Raw genomic sequence first — 17,638 nt, 5'->3', positions numbered from 1 at the left:
CCCCCCGGGAACAGCACTCCTGTCATGGTCTATGTGAATGGCAGCTCTGGGTTGTGTAGCACACACCACGGCCGTCTTGACCATCCACCTGGGATCCGGCCCTATAGATTTGCCCCCTCAATACACTGGATCCCTTTTCTTGGCAGAGCAGTCTGGAAATGTGGTACGTGTGCAAGAGAAGGTGCAGGGATAGCCTACTCCTTCCACCTGATGTGCGGGAAAGAAACGAGGGGAAAAAACCACATTCAAAGAAGCCCCCCTGTGCCCAGTGCTGGGTTGATCTGCCAGGTGGACTATGGTACCTGCCTGGTAGATATCATGACTCCCACTTTAGAGATGAGAAAACTGAGTGACGTTCAGGAGGCTGAGTGACTCACCAGGCTGGCACGTCTCCCCAGCCCTCTCCCTCCGTACCCCACCATCCCCCAAAGCATCCCCTCCACCCCATCCCCATTCTGAGCCCCTCTCACCTGTAGCAGGTTAAGCAGAATGAACTCATTCACAGCAAAGAGGGTCACTTGGAAGAAAGTCATGATGAGCAGCTGAATAGGGCTGACTTTACCCAAAACTGCACCGAAGGCCACGCAGACAGAGGCCACACAGAAGTCAGCATTGATGAGGCTGTGGGGAGACAGGCCAGTGGGGAAGCTGGGGAGGCACTGGAAGTCCTGGACTTTGGTCATATATGGATTTGGGCTTGTGGCTTAACCTTTCTGAGCCTCAGTTTCATTGTCTACACTAATGGGCACCTCATGTTTAGGGCTACTCCAAGAATTAAGCCACACATGAGACAGGCCCAGTCGGGCAGCACACTCTAGGTTCCCACCCCATGCAACCCCACTGCTTGCAGGCAGCTCAGGCACCTGTGTGGTCTGGCTGTTACTGTTGAACATGCCCCATATTTGGGGTCCTGCCCTGCCCTGTAGCTTCTATCTGCTCTTCTAGAACCTCCTCTCACTGCCTCCTCTTTCAGGAAGCCTTCCTGATTCCTCCAACCAGATGCAGTTTCTGCCTCCAGATCCTTCTCTCTCATTCTGCACAAACCTCTTTGTTGGTGACCAGGGCCTTGCTTGAGTTTGAGCTATTGGGACCTTCCCTTTACTTTCTCCTTGAGAGAGGATCTATGTCCAGGGAAGAGACAGAAGGGCCTTCCTGCAGGAAGGAGGGAGCTGGGATGGTCCTGGATGGAAGGAGGGGGCAGGAAGGCCAGCAGGGAGAATGGAGGCAAAGGGGCAGGTACATAGGTCCTGCTCAAGCCTGAGCCCTGAATACCTGCCCGCTCGGCAGAAGGCTGATGAAGAGGCGACAGCTGGGTGGACATTGTGTAGACCCTGGTTCCATCCATGTGCCCTTTTTGCCCAAGCTGGTCCTCGTTGTTCCCTGCCAGCAGCAAAGCTGTCCTCTGGATTCCAAGGCAAGACCCTCAGTGTGGCCTCAGGCCAGGAGAGTTGTTAGTGGGATGGGTGTGGTGATAAAAGGGGCTAATTCCTCAAGGCTGTCACATTTAGAGTGGACTCCCTTACCCTTCCATGCTCAGGGCTGTGTGTATGAGAGAGAGAATGAGGTGAGGAGTGAAAACAAAGCTAATTGTAGGGCCAGTTAGTGGAATGGGGGTGGGGTCCTTCCCAAGACAGAGAGTGTTCACTCCCGTCCACCCCACTACTGCCTCATTCACTGCTGCGTCCCCAGGGCCTGATACAGGGCCTGGCTAAATGAGCAGTGGCAGTTCCTAAGTGCTAGGCTCCGGGGTCTCTACTAAGAACTGCGTATGCCCTCCTGTGCCATCCCTGAGCCATACAGGACAGGCACTGTCATGAGCCACATCATTTAGATGGGACATGGAGACTCAGAGAGGCTGAGTTATTTGCTCAAGATCCCATCACTGTACTCAGAAGATTCATCTTGATAGAAGTGACTATTAAAAAGGAGAGAGATTGGCCGGGCCTGGTGCCTCACACCTGTAATCCCAAGGTGGGCGGATCACTTGAGATCAGGAATTCAAGACCACCCTGGCCTGCATGGTGAAACCCCATCTCTAATAAAAATACAAAACTTAGCCAGGTGTGGTGGTGAGCACCTGTAATCCTAGCTACTCGGAAGGCTGAGGCACGAGAATGGCTTGAACCTGGGAGGTGGAGGTTGCAGTGAGCTGAGATTGCGCCACTGAACTCCAGCCTGGGCGACAGAGTGAGACTCAGCCTCAAAAAAAGAAAAAAAAAGAAAAGGAGAGAGAGAACAGAAAAGCCCACCCCTTGGTCTGTCAGCACCTGGGAGATGGAGATCCAGATGCCACATCTCAGGAGGGCCGTGTAGAGATGGGATTTCACCATGCTGGCCAGGATGGTCTCGAACTCCTGACCTCAAGGCTTGGGCAGGGCCTGCAGAGGGGCACTTTCTACAGTGACAGGTGGGACTTGGATGACTCTTCAGCAGGGACAGGACAGAAGCCAGGGGAGGGGCCACATCTCTGGATCCTCAAGGTCAGGTCTGGGGACAACATGCTCATCCCAGCCCTGGGCACCAGAAATCGGCTCCAAGTCAGGTGCTGAAAAATCAGTCCCCCTGAGAGCCAATTTGTCCAAACTCAATTTTTCTTTTTCTTTCTTTTTTTTTTTTCTTTTCTTTTTTGAGACAGAGTCTCCCTCTGTCGCCCAGGCTGGAGTGCAGTGGTGCAATCTCAGCTCACTGCAACCTCTGCCTCCTGGGTTCAAGTGATTCTCCTGCCTCAGCCTCCCACAAACTCAGTTTTTCGAGTGACCAACTTGCTGAATAACTGGGTCCCCAAAAACCTATTAACTCAGGGTTTGTAATAATTCCCTTTGAATTTTTTTGAGATTAAAAAATGTTCATTTAGCCAATGATACATATTCCAGGTATGTTTATACTTTGGATCTATGGCTTCGAGAATGATAACTTCTTATGCATTTTGAACTTCAGGGTGCGACTCATGTCAAGGGTCTTCAACACAAAAGCACTATTTTATTGGTTCCAACACCTATCCAGTTGACCAACTTTTCTGTGTCTCTTTTTTTTTTTTTTTGAGACGGAGTTTCGCTCTTGTTACCCAGGCTGGAGTGCAATGGCGCGATCTCGGCTCACCTCAACCTCCGCCTCCTGGGTTCAGGCAATTCTCCTGCCTCAGCCTCCTGAGTAGCTGGGATTACAGGCACGCGCCACCATGCCCAGCTAATTTTTTGTATTTTTAGTAGAGACGGGGTTTCACCATGTTGACCAGGATGGTCTCTATCTCTTGACCTTGTGATCCACCCGCCTCGGCCTCCCAAAGTGCTGGGATTATAGGTGTGAGCCACCGCGCCTGGCTTTCCTGTGTCTCTTAATTCATGGATTAATTAGCTTGCTTGAATGAAGTAATGTTTTGCAAATATTTGACACGTGTCCTAGATTTCAGACATCTGACCTCCAATACCTGGTTGGTACCCTAAAGGTAACATCAGGGACTTGCTCTTTAAATGTAGTTTTATACCAATTTGCCTCTAAGCCCTTTCTGTGAACTTAGTTTATAAGCGAGCTAATGAATGTTCATTTTCACACACCAATGATTACTTTCTCAAATTAATTTTTTTTTTCTTGAAGGATGGGAGAATGGAGGAAAACATTTTTTTTTTCTTTAGCCAAACTTGTCATATGTTTACAGAAATAAAAGTCTGTCTAAACTGGACTTAAAGGAGAACCTCCAATAAACTAAATTTTTTCTTGGCTAAAGCAAGAAAAATCTCCCAAAGACTCTTGATTAGGACCTGAGCAACACAAATTGCTGTAGGTTTCATAAGCTGCCATGGGATGGAGACTTTGATAAATGAGTCATTCAGTGAGCTGACCACTTTGTCCATTGATTTTTTTGGCGAGTTGGCTTTGGGTGGATTTATTTTATAACCTGTTCGTGGTGGTGTGGGTTGGGGAAGTATATTGAGGCTTGGAGGAGTCACTGCAGAACAGAGGGCGGGGCTGAGTCACCTGATGAGAAGGGGTTGGTGGTGCTCATCAGAGCGAGTCATCACAGGGGAGTCAGGAGAAGGACAGAGCTGAGAAGTGACTGTGGGGTGTTCCACCCTTGGAGGCTGAGGCAGGGGGAGGGGGGCTCCAGCACTACCACTCCATACCTACTCCTGTCTGACAGCTGTTTCCAGCACCTGTTCCCTGGGGTGGGTGGGTGTGGTGAGGCAAGGCAGGGAGAGAGGTACCTTCATTCGGCTGGAGTCCCCATTCGGTTCCCTCCACAAGGAGCCTCTGAGGCTGGCACAGACATCCCAGCTCTCCCACCAGGGCTGGGCGATTTTGATGTGCCAGGCCCAGCCGGCCCTGCCCCCAGAGGAAAGTCTGGGCCCAAGTCCCTGCAGCTTTTGTTGTTGGAGAAGGGAGACCTTCCTATGGCACCCAGATGATGCCCACCCCGGAGAATCGCTGGTCAGAAAGCGAGGGGTGTGTGTGTGTGTGTGTGTGTGTGTGTGTGTGTGTGTGTGTCTCAGGCCCAGTGTGGCCTTTGTGTGAGAGTGTGTGTGAGTGTGTCTCTCACAGGCCCAGTGTGGCCTGAGAGTGTGTGTGAGTGTGTGTAAGTTGAGAATGTGTGTGTATCTCGCAGGCCCAGTGTGGCCTGAGTGTGTGGGTATGTGTGTGTGTGAGTGGATATGTGTGTCAGAGTGTTAGTGTGTGTGAGTGCAAGTGGATGTGTGTGTTAGTGTGTCAGAGTGCAGAGTGTGTTAGTGTGAGACTGTTGTGTGTGTCTGTGAGTGCACGCGTGTGTGTGTGTGTGTGTGTGTGTGTGTGTCGTAGGACCAGTGTGGCCTGAAGGACGACTTGCCTTCTAGCCCCAAGCCCCAGCCCTGCCACTGGGGACCCCCCTCCCCTGGGCCTACTTGCCCAGCCCCATCCCAGCCAGACCCCCTGCCCCAGGCCCATCTGCCCAGTCCCATCGCGCCCAGTCCCCCGCCCCAGGCCGCCCATGCTCACTTTTCCACGCCCACGAGGATGTGGCTGTCTTGGAAGGAGTGGAACCAGCCCTGCATGAGCAGTGCCCACTGGATGCCGAAGGCCGCCAGCAGGAAGTTGAAGCCGACGGCACTGAAGCCGTAGCGCTGCAGGAAGGTCATGAGGAAGCCGAAGCCCACGAATACCATCACATGCACATCCTCGAAGCCTGCGGGGAAGGGGCGGCCAGGACTCAGTGGTCTCGCAAAATTCACTCGCCCTGGTTTTGGGCCAGGAGGGCGGGGGCAGCGCCTCAGTCTTCCCCACCACCGGTCGGTCTACCTGCTCCACCAGCCTAGCCCTGGGCTGGGCGTGTCCCACTGGGGGCAGAACCGTGGTCCCTTCATCAGGGCCTCTCTGGAAGGGGAGGGGTTGGGGGACCCGACGTGGGCCCCCACCTTGGCCTATTTAACCACTGGGCTGCAGCACCAAGAGATTCCCAAGCACCCTCCTTGAGAGATGGCAGCTCCTTGGTTCTACCTTCCTCCCTGGGTGGCTCTGCTGGCCCAGGCTGGAGGTGGCAGCTGGGCATCAGAATTTGGGGCCAGATGTGGGTGATATGCAGGGTCTAAGGTCTATAGCCCAGACCATCTGAGGCTATGAGGCCCTGCCCTCACCACCACAACACTGTTCCTTTGCTACGGAGAATCAGTGCTCATCTGGGCAAAGAGTCGCCTGGACAGGCCAAGCACATCAGTTCCAGCTCATCACATTCTCACATCCCACCACCAACTCCAGCAGATATACATTCCATATCCCACCACCAACTCCAGCAGATACACATCCTCACATCCCACCACCAACTCCAGCAGATGCACATCCCACATCCCACCACCAACTCCAGCAGATACACATCCCACATCCCACCCCCAACTCCAGCAGATACACATCCCACATCCCACCCCCAACTCCAGCAGATACACATCCCACATCCCACCACCAACTCCAGCAGATGCACATCCCACATCCCACCACCAACTCCAGCAGATGCACATCCCACATCCCACCCCCAACTCCAGCAGATACACATCCCACATCCCACCCCCAACTCCAGCAGATACACATCCCACATCCCACCCCCAACTCCAGCAGATACTCATCCCACATCCCACCACCAACTCCAGTAGATACTCATTCCACATTCCACCACCAATTCCAGCAGATACACATCCTCACATCACTCACCACCAACTCCAGCAGATACTCATCCCATATCCCACCACCAACTCCAGCAGATACACATCCCACATCCCACCACCAACTCCAGCAGATACTCATCCCACATCACTCACCACCAACTCCAGCAGGTACACATCCCACATCCCACCCCAACTCCAGCAGATACACATCCCACATCCCATCACCAACTCCAGCAGATACTCATCCCACATCCCACCCCCAACTCCAGCAGATACTCATCCCACATTCCACCATCAACTCCAGCAGATACTCATCCCACATTCCATCAACTCCAGCAGATACACATCCCACATCCCACCACCAACTCCAGCAGATACACATCCCACATCACTCACCACCAACTCCAGCAGGTACACATCCCACATCCCACCCCAACTCCAGCAGATACACATCCCACATCCCATCACCAACTCCAGCAGATACACATCCCACATCACTCACCACCAACTCCAGCAGGTACACATCCCACATCCCACCCCAACTCCAGCAGATACACATCCCACATCCCATCACCAACTCCAGCAGATACTCATCCCACATCCCACCCCCAACTCCAGCAGATACTTATCCCACATTCCACCATCAACTCCAGCAGATACTCATCCCACATTCCATCAACTCCAGCAGATACACATCCCACATCCCACCACCAACTCCAGCAGATACTCATCCCACATCCCACCACCAACTCCAGCAGATACACATCCCACATCCTGCCACCAACTCCAGCAGATACTCCCCATGTTCTACCGCCAACTCCAGCAGATACTCATCCCACATCCCACCACCAACTCCAGCAGATACTCATTCCACATTCCACCACCAATTCCAGCAGATACACATCCTCACATCACTCACCACCAACTCCAGCAGATACTCATCCCACATCCCACCACCAACTCCAGCAGATACACATCCCACATCCCACCACCAACTCCAGCAGTTACTCCCCACATTCTACCACCAACTCCAGCAGATACTCATCCCACATCCCATCACCAACTCCAGCAGATACTCATCCCACATCCCACCACCAACTCCAGCAGATACACATCCCACATCCCATCACCAACTCCAGCAGATACTCCCCATATTCTACCACCAACTCCAGCAGATACCCAGTCCCTCACCACTGAGATTTGAATTTGGACCCCAGTTACTACATCTCCATGGTGGGTGACTCTGGGAATGTTATGTATTTTAACTTGGGGCTTGGCAGCTGCTTCTGGAATGCTTACATCACAGATGTTGGGGGGATTCAACGCAGATGTGTATGTAAAGAAGCATCTAGCACAGTGTCTACCCCGTACGAGGTGACCCAAATGGGCAGACGTCATTGTTTATTTTCACTCGGGCGTGGCCTAATTCTGAGTTCTGACAGTCTTCTCCAACCCATGTGGCCTTGGCAAGCCACTTCCCCTCTCAGAGCCTCCGTTTTCTCAATGACCAAACTAAAGGGCTGTACTAGGATGGTCTTCACTCCCCTCAGCACTTACGTCGCATAGTTCTAAACTCCAAGAAAATAACAGAAGACAAAGAGCGCTGAGAAGAAAAGAGTGTTGCAGAAGCATAGCACACTGATAAGAACTGCAATGCCACAGGATACAGGGGCCAGATGGAAGGGCTCCCACTGGCCAAATCTGGGACAGTTTGAGCACCAGAGTAATTATGTGTTATAATGAATTAAAACTATTAAAAAAGGAACTCATGAGTTCATACCGATAATAAGTTGGTAAACAAATAAATGAGGTAGCAAACAGGGCACTTGCCTCCAGTGGAATGCTAAGGCTACGCTGTTAAATGTGGAGTGAGTGCTAGAGTTGGAAAATCATCATCTTCATGGTAAAGATTCAATCAGTGGATGCTAAATGCAGGGGGGAGTTTTGATTTTGCACAGGACATCTGCATCGTCTTAAAGAGTTTCCTTACGGACTGCTTATTAGTTGCAGGGGAAGAAAATAACAGTAATTATACTGGGCAACATACTGACTGGGTGATCAAAATTAATGTCACTCATGCCTCCACATGTGATACCCTGAAAAGGACGTATCCCCTGTGTGGGATTAGGACTGCAGAACCCAACGTAATCATGAGAAAACATCAGACAAACACAAGATGAGGAACATGCTATTGAAAATGGGTGAGGCTGTATTCTTGAAAAGTATTAGTCATGAAAGACCTTTGAAATGTTCCAGATTAAAAGACACAAGAAAAGATATTAAAGTCAATACTGTCCGGGCATGGTGGCTCACGCCTGTAATCCCAGCACTTCAGTAGGCTGAGGCGGGGGGATCGCCTGAGGTCAGGAGTTCAAGACCATCCTGACCAACATGGAGAAACCCTGTCTCTACTAAAAATACAAAATTAGCTGGGCACGGTGGCACATGTCTGTAGTCCCAGCTACTTGGGATGCTGAGACAGAAGAATTGCTTAAATCCAGTAGGCAGAGGTTGCGGTGAGCCATGATTGCGCCATTGCACTCCAGTCTGGGCAACAGAGCAAAAATCCATCTCAAAAAAAAAAAAAAAAAAAAAAAATGGCAATACCTTACTCTAGACTAGATCCTGTATTTGGTGGGGATGGAAGAGTGGGGAGCATGCTATAAAGGTCATTATTGGGTCCATTGAGAAAATCAGATATAAACAGTAGAGTAAGATATTGTATTAATGGAAATGTATGCAGCTGATTACTGTGGTTATGGAAGAGAATATCCCTATTCTTAGGAAATATAGTGGAGTAGTTAAGGATAGAGGGTCATGAGGTATGTGACTGACCCTCAAATGGTTCAGAAAAACAAGGCATGCATGTGTGTGTGCATGTGTGTGCGTGTACATATGTGTAGAGAAAGTGAGCAAATAGTCGAGTCTGAGTTAGAGTATATAGTATTCTTTTGTTGTTGTTCTTGTTGTTGAGACATAGTCTCACTCTGTCACCTGGCTGGAGTGCAGTGGTGTGATCTCACCTCATGGAAACTTCTGCCTCCTGGGGTTCAAATGAACCTCCCACCTCAGCCTCTGTAGCAACTGGGATTACAGGCACATGCCACCACACCCAGCTAATTTTTTTGAATTTTTAGTAGAGATGGGGTTTTGCTATGTGGGCTATGCCAGTCTCAAACTCCTGGACTCAAGTGATCCACCCATCTTGGGCTCCCAGAGTGCTGGGATTACAGGCATGAGCCACCGCCCCCAGCCAGAGTGTGGTGTTCTTTGTGCTATTTCTGTTTGAGCAACTTTTTGTAAGTTTAGAATTATTTCCAAATAAAAAGTTAAAAGAAAAGAGACTTCAGGGCCCGCCCTGGCCCCGCCCACCTGCCTCCCGGGGGATTCCTCCCTCCCCACCTCTTCCCCTCCCCCTGGTGCTCCAGCTGCTCTGGCCTCTCTCCTGCTCCTGGGTCCCACACTCTAGGGTCTTTGCCTGTGATGTTTCCTCCACCTGGGATGCTGTTCTGCAGAATGGCCAGCAGATCTCAGCAAATTGTCACTTCATTAGAGAGGCTTCCTGACCACCCATTTAAGACAGCCTCCCTGTGGCACCCTGTTTTCTTTCCTAGGCTCTTTCCCTTACGGCATCTTTTTTCTTTCACAGTTCTTGTTTTAATACATTTATTTGTTTGTCTGTCCCACTCCGCTGTAAAACTCCAGGAAGGCAGAGCCACGCCTGTTTCGTTCACGATGGTATTCCCAGCACCTAGGAGAGTGCCCAGGTCGACTCTCGGTTAATAGCTGTGGAGGAACGAATGATTGTTACTTACTCAGGAGCACCCAGGTGTGCCAGCTGAGCGGTGGTCCAGGAGCCCAGGTAGGATTTCACAGCCTGTTTCCCTCCAGGCTTCCCTGGAGGCCCAGGCCAAGGCCACAGGCCCCTCAGCTTGCAGCTATCTGGAGGAGGCTTAGGGGGCTTGGCACACTGAAGGGCAGGGGTACAAGCCAGTGTGGGAGAGCTGTGGGTCCTGACCAGGGTGGTGCTCTGAGCTTTGTCTGAGTTTAGCTTCGGTGCCGAGTTTACATGAACAAACGCACCTCGGCTTGGGTTTCTCAATGTGCAGCTGATTTCATGTGTCCTCATGTTGCCGCTTAATCGCGTTTCCACTGTCGTGGAGGAAACTGAGCTGATGTATGTGAAGCACTATAAATGGTATTATGGTTATTCTGGGAAGAACTGATGGGTGACAGACTGGAAGAGAGGTGTGAAAAAGAGGGAGGCAACAGATTCAGATGACAATTCCAGAAGTGGGGAGAGGAGTTGACAGGTGACAGGATGGCCGTGCTGTTGACAAACACAAAGCAGTGGGAGGAAGTGGCTATGCCCCAGGGAGGTGGTGGGTCTGGCCTGGCCGTGGTGAATGTGAGAAGACCAGGGGGCGAGGGCTGGGCTGGCGAGGGGAGGGGGAGGAGAAGTGGAGCCTGGCCGTGGGGACTTGGAGCTGGGGTCTAAGATTGGGCAGCCCTGCAGATAGAGCTGTGAGTTGCCATGTGGGAATGAAGGGGCAGAGAGACACAAGCCGAGAACTGGCTGTGCCTTGGAGCTAGCGGAGAAGACGAGGAAGAGGGGGCAGGGAGGTAGGAGGAGCCCCTGGGAAAAGACAACATCACCACATATGGGGCTTTCACACCGCACGAGGGGTGTCCGCTGCTTGTTATTTAGTGAAGCTATGTGGCAGGGGCGAGGCTGAAGAGGACCAAGGGAGCCACTGCTGCGGGGGGAGGTGTGTGTGGTTTCAGGGCTGCCGTGGCCTCTGTGTGGCCTCTGCGTGGCAGTCCTCACCTTCCAGGTCCTTCCTCCCTGCCTGTCCCTTCTCACCCATTCTCTGTCTTCTCCCTGCTGTGGTGGGTGCCCTATTTCTCTTTTTCACCCTGTCTGGGGGTGTCTACTTTTTTCTCTCCCCTCCGTCAGGAGCACAGACACCCACTTCCTTCTCCTTGGGAACCTCCCCAGTTTGTCCTCTTGCTTCCTGTCTCTTTATTTGTCAAACTGGTCTCAATTCAGTATCATAATGTATCCATTTATGAATTTCTGATTCATAAAGTTTGGTGCTACCTAAAATGATTTTTAGGCTGGGCGCAGTGGCTTACACCTGTAATCCCAGCACTTTGGGAGGCCAAGGTGGCTGGATCACTTGAGGTCAGGAGTTCGAGACCAGTTTGGCCAACATGGAGAAACCCCCTGCTCTGCTAAAAATACAAAAATTGGCCAGGCATGGTGGTGCACACCTGTAATCCCAGCTACTCGAGAGGCAGAGGCAGGAGAATCGCTTGAGCCCAGGAGGTGGAGATTGCAGAGAGCCAAGATCACACCACTGCACTCCAGCCTGGGCAACAGAGTAAGTGAGACTCTGCCTCAAAAAAATTAAAAAAAATTTTTTTAAAAGATTTTTAAGAGTGATGATTTGAGGGTCCAAACCGTATTGACCGTCAGAGGCAAGGCCAGAACCTCTCAGATCCACAGTTTCTTTGTCGGTCAGATGGGAGAGAGTAGCAGCGCTTGGCCAGTGTTCACATATAACAGTGCTTGGCCAGCGCTGTGACGTTTCTCCACCACATCTCTAACAAGGTGCTGATACTTACACACCCTCATGGAAGGAGCGCTTGCTCCCTTCTGGGAAGCCCAATACCTGCATTTACTATCCTCTCCTTTTATACCAGGAGATGTGCACCTGCCAGTCACCTGTCATCTTGGATCTTCTTGGATATCCTGAACTTTTTTTTTTTTTTTTGAGACCGAGTTTCACTCTTATTGCCCAGGCTGGAGTGCAATGGAGCAATCCCGGCTCACTGCAACCTCCGCCTCCCGGGTTCAAGTAATTCTCCTGTCTCAGCTTCCCGAGTAGCTGGGATTACAGGCATTCGCCACCACACCCAGCTAATTTTGTATTATTTTAGTAGAGATGAGGTTTCTCCACGTTGGTCAAGCTGTTCTCAAACTCCCAGCCTCAGGTGATCCGCCCGCCTTGGCCTCCCAAAGTGCTGGGATTACAGGCGTGAGCCACCTCGCCCAACCGATCCTGTACTTTAAATAACATTTGTACCCTAAGATGGGCACTCTGAGGCTCACCGTGGTGAGGTGGTTGGCTCCTCCATGCAGTGGTGCACCTAAACAGATCTGTTGAATCTAAAGTTCCGCGGCCTTCTGCCTGTGGGTGAGCGCATCCTTTATCAAAGGGAGCCTGCTTCGGCCTCATGACACAGTCCTTCAGGTGTTTGAAACCAGAGCTTCCTCCTCCCTGGGTCAGCTCCTGAAATGTGTCCCACTCCTCCCTTGGTCTTCCAGGGAGTTCCTGGAGTTCAGGCCCTGGCGGCTCTCCTTTCCTTGGGCCAGCCTCTCTGAAGCCACTGCCCTCAGTGGTTCCCCCCGAGCCCTGGAGCCCCAGCCCGCAGGGAAGCTACATGCTCAGCGGCCACAGCCACCGCCGCGCCTCGGGCCTCCGAGGGCACTGCCAGGGTGAGTCCCCGGCTGGCTCCGTGCCTGCTGCCTGCTGTGGGACCCAGGCCTGGGGAGCTATAATCAGGCCAAGCCAGTTGGACCTGGGCTCCTCCGGAAACTGGAGATGGCCAGTAGGCTTCACCAATCCCCTGGGTAGAAACAAGGCCTGCACAGCTGCTGACGGCCTGGAGCCAGGAACAGGGAAGGCACCTCAGGGCTGGCCCTTACCCTAATCCCCCAGGAATCACCTCGCTGCCCAGGAACTCAGCTTGGTGACCCACATGGGCAGGAAGCCTTGTGCCCTCTGACTCCTAACCACAGCCACCGTGAGTGGAGCCAGGGAAAGGAGAAGGTTGAGATTAGGGGCAGTGGTCGGGGACTGGGGGCTCAGACCCCAGGGCTGCTCCTCTCCGGCCTTAGTTTCCTCATCTGTAGAATGGGGGTCATCGCAGCGCCTCCCTCACAGGTGGTGGTGGTGATTAAAGGAGAGAATGCACGTGTGATTGGACAGGCAGCCACTGCCTCTTGCCAGGATTCTTTCCCTACACCCCTCTCCTCTGTCGCTTCCTGCTGCAGTGGCCAGGACCTCTCCAGGAGAACTAGCAGGGGAAACTCAAGGCCCCCCTTAATGCTGGGGCTCTCTCCCCACTTCCTTCCCCATCCCTTTCACAAACCCTACTCTTGGGCCACACGGAACCACTATCCCTCCTCGAAACACCACCTGCTTTTGGTGGGCCCCTTGGCTGCTCAGCTTCTCCCCTCCTCACCATCCAGCACTTCCCAGGAAACTGTCACAGATCTCTTCTGCCCAGAGCACTTGGCCACACTGAGGCCCTGGGTTCCAGGGTGCCCTTCCGTGCTGCCAGAAAGTCTGAGGACAGAGACCCAGGATATTCAACTTGTTTATCCAGAGTGACCATATGGCTTATCCCTGGGTCCCAGCAAACTACGACCAGCACCACCTTCACTCTCACAGGTGTCCTCATTGGGATGATAAATTACATGATCACACTGCAGATAAGTGCTTGTTGCATGAATACGTGAAGGTGGCATGTGAAAGGCGGGGGGGCGGTGAGTGTGGTGGGAGGAGGATAAGCGCTGGGGAGACGTAAGGACTGTGCCTCCCCACTGGTGAGGTCTGCAGCTCCTATTACAGGATCTCTTTTTTTTTTGAAAGGGAGAGAGATAGGGATCCACTCTGTCACCTAGGCTGGAGTACAGTGGTGCTGTCATAGCTCACTGTGGCCTCACACTCCTGAGCTCAAGTGATCCTCCCACCTCGGCCTCCCAAAGTGTGCTGGGTCACAGGTATGAGCCACCGCACCCAGCCTATTTAAGCTCTTTTTTTCCTTCTTTTTTTTTTGAGATGGAGTCTTGCCCTGTCACCAGGCTAGAGTGCAGTGGTGTGATGTCGGCTCACTGCAACCTCCCCCACCTGGGTTCAAGCGATTCTCCTGCCTCAGCCTCCTGAGTAGCTGGGACTACAGTTGCGAGCCACCACGCCTGGCTAATATTTTGTATTTTAGTAAAGATGAGCTTTCACTGTGTTGGCCAGGGTAGTCTCTATCTCCTGACCTCGTGCTGGGGTTACAGGCATGAGCCACCACGCCTGGCCCTATTTAAGGTCTTGAGGTCCTCCACTGCCCAGACACACTGGGGACCTATGAATGTCCATGGGGGCCTTGTCCGCTGTGCTCTGGGGTCAAGCGGTCAACAAGAGTGGGAGGGCAGGGAGAGGAACAGGCAAAGGAGGGCCTCAAGCTTGCCTGGCCCACTGTTTGCTGGTCGGTCCCCGACTGAGGAGAGGAAAGGCAGACAATGTGAACGGTGGATTCGAAGCCTGGATTCGAAAACAGCCCTACATGGAGCTCAGGAGAGGCTGTGGTCTCCCCAGCAGGGGGCGCAGCCCTCATTTGTTGCTTCCCTTCTTCTAGGCACCATGTAACTATTCATGCAGCTCATGATAGCCCTAACTTTTTGGCAGCTACTTAATACGGCTGGCTCCCATCAAGCCTGCAGCCCCGCAAACCCAGTCTTTTTTCACGCAGTCTGCCATTCTGAACATGTGCAGTTGTTTACTTGGAGATAGAGAATCCCTTGTTGCCAAGAGTGTCTAAGCCATGGAGGAAACACCAGTTGATATAGCGGCTTTAGGGTCCCTTTAAAAACTCACAGTCAGTGACTACATGAACACCACCGGCTAGAATAATTGTTGTTGGCTGATGGCGGATTGAGTGGAAAATCAGAAAGTGCCAGCGCATGGGAAGAACCCTGGGCTAGGAGTCTGGAGGTCGGGCAGCTCTGAGTGACCTTGGCTAGCCCTCCCTGCTCCTGAGTCCTAGGGCACCTGTGTTTAGGGCCCTTGTAGCAATTGCTCCATTATGAAGTGAGGATCCTTCCCCAGCTCTGTGCCACAACCTCACCCTCACCCCTGTGAGGGAGGCCCTACCATCATCCGCATTCTCTAGAGGAGGAAATTGAGGTTTAGGAAGGTTGACAGTTGCCTGAGGCTACCCACCTGGTTTACAGCAGAGCCAGGAGAGAGAGAGAGACCTGTAATGGCAAGGTCATCCTCTTAACCACAGCACAGCCCACACCAGAAAATTCAGGGGTGCTTGTTTTCCCTCTCCAAGCCAAAAGGGGATGGGCATCCTGGCCTCCTGGCCCCCCACTGTCCCCACAACACCTCTGCCCGCAGCAGGGCTAGCCGGCCACTGAGCCATCGCTGTGGCCCTCGGCATGGAACCTACCCCCTTATTTGGAGTATGGGCTCCATGGATGGGAGCCAGGTCACCCACTGATTGGTAATGGAGTGAGAGGACTCAGGTCTTTTTAGGGTACCAAGCAGGGCTCTCTGGCAGGGATGCTGGGGGCACCTGACGGCTGGGAGAGTGGTCAAATAAAAACCTCACCCTGGTGTTTTCCCTACTAGTTTGCTGTTGTTTTGAGATGAAGTGTCGCTCTGTCGCCCAGGCTGGAGTGCAGTGGGACGATCTCAGCTCACTGCAACCTCCGCCTCCCAGGTTCAAGCGATTCTCCTGTCTCTGCTTCCAGAGTAGTTGGGATTACAGGCGCAGGCTGCCACGCCCGGCTAATTTTTGTATTTTAGTAGAGATGGGGTTTTCACCTTGTTGGCCAGGCTGGTCTCGAACTCCTGAGCTCAGGCAATCCACCCGCCTCGGCCTCCCAAAGTGATGGGATGACAGGCGTGAGCCGCCGCGCCCGGCCCCCTGCTAGTCTTTCACGGAGAAAAGGAGTTTGTTCCCACGCCTGTCCTGCAGAGGCCGGAGAGCTGGGGGACCCGCGGCAGGTGGGGAGCGGCGCAGAGAGGCCTCGGGGGCCTGTGAGCGGCGGCACTTACTCGGGTAGCGGTAGTAGAATTCGTTCTCCTGGTCGCTGAGGTTCCTGCGCTCCCTCCCCGTCCACCAGTGGGCGTCGGCCTGGAAGTCGTAGCGCACGAACACCCCGAAGAGAACCACCATAGCCACCTGCAGGACCAGGCAGGTGAGCGGCAGCCGCCAGCGGAGGTTGGTGTTCCAGGCCATGCTGAGGGATGCGGGACTGGGCGGGCGCTCGGAGCCCGGCGGGGCTTTTGAGACCTGGGCAGGGGGCGGGGCAGCCGCGTGGGGCACTGAGCTGCGGACCTGGGAACCGCCCGCGCACTCGCCCGACGGTGGCGGGGCGGGGCGGGGGGAGGGTGGGGAACCCGAGCCGAGGGCCCCGGAAGATCCCCGAGTCGTGCTGGGGGACAGCTGCAGAAGCGGGGGCCGATAAGGCAGCGGGCGGGGAGCGGGTGGATCTGGAGCCCCGACTTCTGTGTGGCCCGTTCACCCTGGGACCTTTCTCCTTTTGTACTGCTGAACAGAGAAAAGGGGATCATTGGCCTCCCAGGGAGATCAGAATGAAGGAATTCCCAGACCTACACATCGTCATCGCCATCATCATCATCTGCATCAGCATCTGTCCTCTCTTTTTCTGATTATGAAATTCACACAGTGCATGTGGAAAACAAGTAATGTCTGGGACGGAGCGCCCTGGGAGACAGGCAGCTCTCTGCGATGTGCTACCAGGCTTGACCCTGGAACAGAAAGACGATGTGAATGGGAAAACTGGTAAAATCCAAAGAAAGCCTGAAAATTCCCAGGTTGGTTTCTTAGTTGGGACAAACGTGCCATGGTTACGTAAAATGTTAACCATATGGCAAACTGGGTAAGGGCTACATGGGAACTGTCTTTGCCACTTTTCTGCAAATCTAAAATTATTCAAAAATACAAGGGTATTATGGGAAAAAATGTATAAACGATTGTAAAAACAGTTTAAGAGTTTTTTACAAGTTCATCAATCTATGATCGGAACTGTCTTTTGGTTAAAATCTGTGATCTTGACGTGAGTTAACCATAATATTTAGGTAAAATCTATGCTTAGTCTGTATATTGTCAAAATAAATTTGATTTTCTAATTTTTCTTTAAAAATACAGGGATATTGTCGAGAGTTTTGAAAAATACAGAAAAACACAAAGAAGAAAGTGAACACCATCTGTAATTCTACCCCCTAGAGGCAGTACTGTATTTTGGTGAATGTACACTAGCCTTTTTTTAGCTCATTGAAGACGGGCTAGAGGGGAGGGGGGAGTGTTTCAAACGATCATACTAATTTATAGCCTTTACTCCTTTAATATTTTGTAAATATCTTCCCATATTATTCTTCTACAACTTTTTTTTTTTTTTTGAGACAGGGTCTCGCTCTGATGCCCAGGCTGGAGTGCAGTGGCTTGGTCATGTCTCACTGCATTCTTGATCTCCTGGGCTCAAGCAGTCCTCCCACCTCAGCCTCCCAAGTAACTGAAACCACAGCCATGTGCCACCATGCCCAGCTAATTTTTTGATTTTTTTTTTTTTTTTTTTTTTGTAGAGGTGGGGTCTCCCTATGTTGCCCAGGGTGGTCTTGAGCTTCTGGGCTCGTGACCCTTCCGCCTCAGCCTCTCAAAGTGCTGGGATTACAGGTGTGAGCCACCACACCCAGCCCGCC

The 17,638-nt window shown here is 52.4% G+C and overlaps 1 protein-coding gene across 1 annotated transcript in view; it reads right to left on the bottom strand.

Moving 5' to 3' along the window:
• The window catches only part of RHCG (Rh family C glycoprotein), a 29,240-nt gene extending 13,060 nt beyond the window's left edge, over window positions 1–16,180 (bottom strand). Inside the window, exons 1-3 of the mRNA XM_012463862.2 lie at window positions 15,971–16,180; window positions 4,969–5,155; window positions 471–621 (exon numbers count right to left, since the gene is read on the bottom strand). Coding sequence (XP_012319285.1) covers window positions 471–621; window positions 4,969–5,155; window positions 15,971–16,154 — 522 coding nt within the window. The 5' untranslated portion in view covers window positions 16,155–16,180. The remainder of the gene's footprint in view (window positions 1–470; window positions 622–4,968; window positions 5,156–15,970) is intronic.
• Between the last annotated feature and the right edge of the window lie 1,458 nt (window positions 16,181–17,638).

This window comes from Aotus nancymaae, unplaced genomic scaffold (genome assembly GCF_030222135.1).
Source record: "Aotus nancymaae isolate 86718 unplaced genomic scaffold, 86718_ANA_hifiasm-v0.15.2.pri h1tg000014l, whole genome shotgun sequence".
NCBI classification, from domain to species: Eukaryota; Metazoa; Chordata; class Mammalia; order Primates; family Aotidae; genus Aotus; species Aotus nancymaae.
This window is presented reverse-complemented; position numbering and strand designations above follow the sequence as displayed.